At 34.3% G+C, this 7115-nt stretch overlaps 1 protein-coding gene across 1 annotated transcript; it reads right to left on the bottom strand.

Annotated features, from left to right (window-relative positions):
• Nucleotides 1-3947: 3947 nt before the first annotated feature.
• LOC115066390 (uncharacterized) lies at nucleotides 3948-4813 on the bottom strand. Its single transcript, XM_029551537.2, has 4 exons — nucleotides 4719-4813; nucleotides 4492-4656; nucleotides 4261-4428; nucleotides 3948-4193 (listed from the first exon to the last, which is right to left on the bottom strand). Exons 1-4 carry the CDS (start codon nucleotides 4761-4763, stop codon nucleotides 4038-4040), a joined length of 534 nt encoding a protein of 177 aa, XP_029407397.2. The 5' UTR covers nucleotides 4764-4813; the 3' UTR covers nucleotides 3948-4037.
• Nucleotides 4814-7115: the final 2302 nt, after the last annotated feature.

Raw genomic sequence — 7115 nt, 5'->3', positions numbered from 1 at the left:
ATGTTTATTTTATTACATATGTATATGCAAATCTTTATAATTGAATACAGAACAAATTTTTTTAGTATGCTTTTATTTTTAAAGGGGAAAGAAGCGCAGGCTTTATTGAGAATCACAAAAAAATGGATACATTTATAGCAAAACTGCAATCTTTTAAACGCACGTAATATAGTATATTCGTGTATTCTTTGATATTATGTGAGAGCGTTCATTATTCCAAATTATTTATGTTGGTTCTTTCTAGGAAATTTGAAAAAATACCTTCACGATACCCACTTTAATGCCATAGAAATACCAGTCGGTGTGAAAAGTATACTCCCCTGTTGGTAATGGCAACACCTGCGTTGCCACATGGTTGACAAAACTGATGGGCAGCTTTTCAACAACCTCGTCTTGCTGTAATTATATTGAGAACACTAATATTTAAACGCTACTTCTCATTTTGTGATAAGTTTCGACCTACTGGTCCATATGGGCAAGTTCTATTTATGGTGGAGTACTTCTCGAACCAGCTGTGAAAGTACCGTACAACCGGATTGGCACGCTTCTTCATATATTTGCAGGCGTCTATGGTGAAGTTGTACAGAAACGGTTTGTATCCATTTGCTTTACGCAGCAAGGCAAACGACATCTGGACGTTGAAATAGATACGTTAACTGTAACAGTTATCTTCGAAATTTTAACTAATACAAACCGAAATATTATGAACTGGTTTCTTTTGGGGAAATTTCGCACGCATCGTGAAGTATTTGTAGGAGCGATTGACCGCTTTCAGAATGCAAGTATCGAAGTAAAGGTACGACCGATCGGTGTTAATGCAAATCGCATTACGAAAATCCAAACTCGTCTTTACCGTTATCTGTTTAATGTAAATATTAACGTAAACGATTAAGCTTCAGAAATGTGCCGGAAAATATTTACGGTAAGTGCGCTAAGGACTATCACAAAAAATATGAGTGTGTTCATGTTCTCTTTTCACTTTCCTAGCTGCCGCGTACCGAACGGCACGATGCGACTTTGTTGATGAAATGATTTTCTAATATAACATAAACTGAACTAATTCCATGCGGAAATTTTGTCAATATTTATGCATTTTTTTTAATTACGCGGCTGGCAATTTGACTTTAATTTTTTTTAATTGGTAAATGATTAGATTTTGTTGAAACAAATAATGACATCGACATGTTTTAATAGTCATAGTTTCCAATTTGGTGAAGAGCCAAGAGGGGCCGTTCAGCTGGAGTAAATTATATCGAATAACGCTGATTCATAACTATAAATATCGGTGTAAAAGTGGCTCGAAAAGAAGTTTTGAAAAAGCTATTAAAATAAAAGTAATGAAATGAAATGAATTATCAGTTTGGCCATCTAAAATCTAATATAAAATATGAAAGCATTTCGAATCAACCGATCCGGTTCTTAATGTCACTTAAAAGTCGTAGGAATGCAAATTGGTATGTGAAACGAATTCATCCGTTGCTAATCGCTTAACTTCGGTCCAAATGTGATTAACACAGTCTAAATGTAATTAACATAGCTGCAGACAGGACCATCGATAGAGCTTTACGAGATCTGTTAGACATTTGTTTAACTTCGTTTGACATTTTAAAATACGTGTCGATGTATAAGACAATCTGAAAATGTGTATTTTGGTTAGTTTCGGTGTTTATTTCTTAGATTGCATATATCCAGATGTTCGATTTTATAAAGAATTTTATAATATATACTTAGATGCATGTGTGTATGTAAAAATGTAAAACTTAAAATCAAAGTCCACAGAATAGTTCCCAAAGTGCCAGATGATCAACATTTTCACTGTCAATAAGATTTCATAACTTATATGGCACAGAATGGTTGAAGGATTTTGTCGACTTTAGCAAATGAACAATGAGAATTTTTGTTTACAATTAAGGTAAGTACACTACTCATTGTGTATAAGAAAGAATTGAATATAAGAGAGTTTTTCCTTGCACCAAGCAAATGGACATAAGAAACACGCTTATAAGACAACATTTTAATTCCATAGAAAACTATTGTATTCAAGGAAGTTGCATAAATATTGGTAGTCAAAAAAGTCCTTTCGTATTTTGTCAATAGATGTCATTAAAGCCGTATATCGCCATACAACACATTGCATCATACATATAGTGTTGGAAAGGTGAGATTTTAAGATTCATTTAACCAAAAAAAATTAATTAATTCGGTCAAGTTGAAAAAAATTACAGCATTTCAAAAATGAGTGAAAATAATGAAGAAATTCGCTATATTTTGGAATTTTTGTATTAAAAGGGAAGAGTGCCACCAATAAAATTTGTGACGTTTACGGAGACAGTGCTATGCAGTACGTGTAGCACAGCAATGGTTCGCCCGCTTCCGTTCTGAAAATTTCAAAATTTCGATTTACACTGTTGGAATAATGTCTTCCGCGGAAAAATGGCAAAAATAAGTTGAAGTTTGATTAGAAATATGGAAAGACTTTTTCGACTACCCTATATTTATCGAGTTGATTAACCGCTTTCAAAATGAACTGTAGGGAATCGATGGAGGATTGTTTAGTAGCAATGTAAGCTCCATTTTTGAACTCTAATCTTGACTTGGTTTTTATCTAGTAACATTTTTAAACTCCAATGAAAGGAACATTACCAATCAGGTGCTTTGGAATCGGTGGCTACGGCTCTATAAAAAGCGCACAAATCCATCGAATGCGCTGGTTAAGCCATCATGAGATGATGCTAAAGCGGAATACCTCATCAAACCGAGATCCATGGATGGACGTAACGGTGGAAGAATCAAGTACATACATAGCGACCAGCCTACTCTTGAGGTATACTACTGGCGTGGCCTCGCCAAAGATTGAGACAACTTGCCAAGTTTTGGTTTCTCGTCCCAAATGGAATCGCGGTTATAATGCAAAGTGGAAGAGAAATATTTTTTTCAAAATCTTAAATTTAGCTTTTCGAAATCACAAAATATATTTGTGCTTTCAGTAACACTGAAACTTCGATCCCACTAATGTTTCTGATGGTGAAGGCTACTATACACGAAAGCAATCCATATCCAAATCGAACTATAAATATGTTATTAAATCTGCAATTAAGTAATGTTTATGATAACATCTATTATCTTTCTATATTTGCAAGTTTCCATCAAAACGTCCGGTGTAAAAGCAATGTAATTGAGCATTAAATTATATACATATTTATTCCAATACACACATACATATTTAAATATAAAAAAAGCGTGTCAAGTTGTTTGTCCGCGATGGACTCCTAAGCCCCTGAACGATTTTAGTAAAATTTGGCACACCGTGTCCAGTTCGAACCAACTTAGAAGTTAGGATAGTAAAAAAGAAATCTTAAGTAAAAAATACAGTGAAAGCTCTATTAAATGGAAGCTCTCTTAAGCGGTCACCCCCATTAACAATGCACATTGAGCGGTCCCACAATTAGTTGATGTTTATTAACATCACAATCTATTAAGCGGACAACTTTATTAACTGAACAGGCTGGTAACCAGACATTGAGAAAACAGCCTTAAATTCGTTATTTTTTCCAATGAAATTTATTTGTATAAACATATTCAAAATTGAACCTTAAGTACAATCCCTTGGGTTCTTATGGGTGCTTGCCAATTAGGATCGGTTGGGTTAGTCTGGTGGTCAATGAGCTGCGCATATGCGATACCAGATCGAGTTCAGTTACTATGTCTATGAGGAGTAGTTATACTTTAGGATCTCTTCGCTTCACGCGAATTGGCTGGTCAATTAAAACTAATACCTTTAAAAATAACTATACAAATTAAAAAAAACAACTTTCCGCAATTCGCTTCAAAAAAAAAAAAACAGAACAAAGTTTTTTGTTTGAGTTTCTTTTTTAAGGAAAAAAACCACAGGCTTTATTGAGGATCACAAAATAATGAATATATTTTTAGGACAAATGCAAGCTCTGTGTCACATTTAGTACATATGTATATATTTGTAAGTTCTTTGAGATTATGTGAGATTGATCATTATTCCAAACTATTTACGTTAGCGCTCTCTAGTAAATTTGAAAAAAGACCTTCACGATAGCCACTTTAATGCCATAGAAATACCAATCGGTGTGAAAGGCATACTCCCCTGTTGGTAATGGCAACACCTGGGTTGCCACATGGTTGACAAAACTGATGGGCAGTTTTTCAACCACCTCGTCTTGCTGAAATTATATTGACAATACTAATATTTAAACGTCACTTCCTATGTTGTGATAAGTGTTGACCTACTGGACCATATGGGCAAGTCCTATTTATGGTGGAGTACTTCTCGAACCAGCTGTGAAAGTACCGTACAACCGGATTGGCACGCTTCTTCATATATTTGCAGGCGTCTATGGTGAAGTTGTACAGAAACGGTTTGTATCCATTTGCTTTACGCAGCAAGGCAAACGACATCTGCACGTTGAAATAGATACGTTAACTGTAAAGGTTATCTTCGAAATTTTAACTAATACATACCGAAATATTATTAACTGCTTTCTTTTGGGGAAATTTCGCACGCATCGTGAAGTACTTGTACGAGCGATTAACCGCTTTTAGAATGCAAGTATCAAAATACACGTACGACCGATCGGTGCTAATGCAAATGGCATTACGAAATTCCAAACTCGTCTTTACCGTTATCTGCTTAGCGGAAATATTAATGTAAACATACAAGGTTCTGAAATGTCTTGGGAAATACTTACGGTAAGTGCGCCAAAGGCTATCACTAAAAATATGAGTGTGTTCATGTTAGCTTTCCACGCAAATACGCCGCGTACCGACACACCACAACACGACCCGTCTGCTACTAATTGCGAGTATGATTGCTTAGTAATGAAATGTAGAATAAAGCGTTTTAAAAAGCTTGAAAGCTTGTATAAACTAAACTATATTGTTGCTGCTTTTTCCAATATTTAAAGGCTTCATTTTAATTTCGCGGCTAAATTTTAATTTGGTAAATGATTACATTTTTGAAAAATAATAATAATAATAATACCAATAATACTTAATAGTTTCGCATTTGTTAAAAGGCAAGAGGGGCCGTAAATAATATCGAATAATGCTGATTCCTAATTATAATTATCGGTGAAAAACAAGCACGAATAACTACGCTCCACAAAAGTTTTGAAAAGGACCAGCAATTAAATTTAAAGTAATGAAACATTACACTGCATTATCAGTTTGGTCATCTAAAATCAAAAATGAAATATGAAAGCATTTTGAATTAACCAATCCGGTTCTTAATGTCACTTAAAAGTCGTAGGAATGCAAATCGGTATGGCAAGCGAACTCGTCCGTCCGTGTAATCGCTGAACTTCGGACCAAATGTGATTAGCTTAGATTAAATACAATTAACATAGCTGATGACTGGACAGTCAGTATATCCTTTCGAGATCTATTGGTTATTTATTTAACTTCCTTTATCTTTTTGAAATACGTGTCGATGCTCAAGGCGATCTAAAAATGTATATTTTCGGTAGTGTTAACATTTCCAAAGTTTTTTTTATACCAGACGTTCGAATTTATAAAGAATTTTAAAATATATACATGGATACATGTGTTTGTGTAAAAATGTAATACTTACAATGAAAGTTCGTACATTAGTTCCCAAAGTGCCACGTTACACACTTTCACTGTAAATAAGACTTCATAACATATAGTACATGACACTGGAATGATTGAGGAAGGATTAAGATCTATAATGAAGGTAAGTACAGTACTTATGGTGTATAAAAAAGTTGTATATAAGAAAGTTTTCCGTGACCCAAGCGCATCGTATTATAAGTTGTTTATTAAAGCAAATGCATATAAGACAAGTAAAGAAGGGCTAAGTTCGGGTGCAACCGAACATTTTATACTCTTTCAACTTACAAGAATCAAAGACAGGAAAATAGTTTATGGTGTAAAACGTCAACCTGAGGATCGAAAGCCAACCAATTTTATATATACAAATACTATACATAACTCATATACTGACAGACACATAAGGTTTGTTACCAAAACGAAAACAATTATATGTAGTATATGGAAGTTAGGGTGGTATCGAACAGATTTATCTATTTTTCCCAATAACACATTCTATTAACTTGTCACTTACTAACTATTAATATAGAGTAAAGTCTTCCAGATGTCCGAAAATCCTGATATTAATTATATGGAGGATAAGTAAAGTTTTCGCTCAAATTTATCTATTTTAGGCACAAAGATACACTGTTATGAAGAAGACACACTAGCTCACATTTTGGCCGATATATCCAGCATAAAGTCACCTGGAAGTTCGATTATCTTTCTATTAGGTATATGGGGGCTAAGAGAAATATTGACCTTATTCATGCCATTTTTAACATACAGACATACCATTGTCAGAGAAGTACTGTCCCCGAATTTCAATTATATATCTCACACATTCACCGATATTTTTGATCAAACGTCAATTATAGGTACTGGGGATTAAATATTTGGGACCTAGGGGCTTGAACAGTTTTTGTTGGATTTGAACATATTTTGGTCACAGGGTTGCATACACTATCGGCACTATAAGTAAAAAGTCTTATCCCGTTATACTATATAATTTGCTTCTTCATATGTGTACAGGAAAGTAAAAAAATCAAGTAGAATTTAAAACTGATATATGGAACATAGGCGTGGTCATTGTTCGATTTCGCTAATTTTCGCAACGTGACATAGGAATATAAAGACATTGCCACGTACCCGGCCCCTAAAAACTCTTGTCATACTAACCCGGTAGTAGTTCTTGTAATATTAACGAACCTTATCCCAACTAAAAGGGAGAAGAATGTAAATATTAGTTTTAAACGAATACATGGAGAAACAGTATCGGCAAATCATACAGGCGCTCTTTCTTTCAAAGACAACATACTTCCATCATTATTGTTGTATATGTAGATACTCTGCGGATAGTATTTACAAGACCGATGAGACTAGTCTTTTTTATAAAGCTTTGCCGTCTGAACATACGCATTGTCCAACAATTTTAAGAAGGGAATGAAACCCCGAAAACACGAGTAATTTTGCTGCAATGGAAACGATAACGTATTGCCATAATAGCAAGTATAAAAAGCCTCGCTGTTTTTATAGTT

Source organism: Bactrocera dorsalis, chromosome 1 (assembly GCF_023373825.1).
Source record: "Bactrocera dorsalis isolate Fly_Bdor chromosome 1, ASM2337382v1, whole genome shotgun sequence".
Lineage (NCBI taxonomy): Eukaryota > Metazoa > Arthropoda > Insecta > Diptera > Tephritidae > Bactrocera > Bactrocera dorsalis.
Note: the sequence above shows the minus strand (reverse complement) of the source record. Positions and strands in the feature narration are given on the sequence as shown.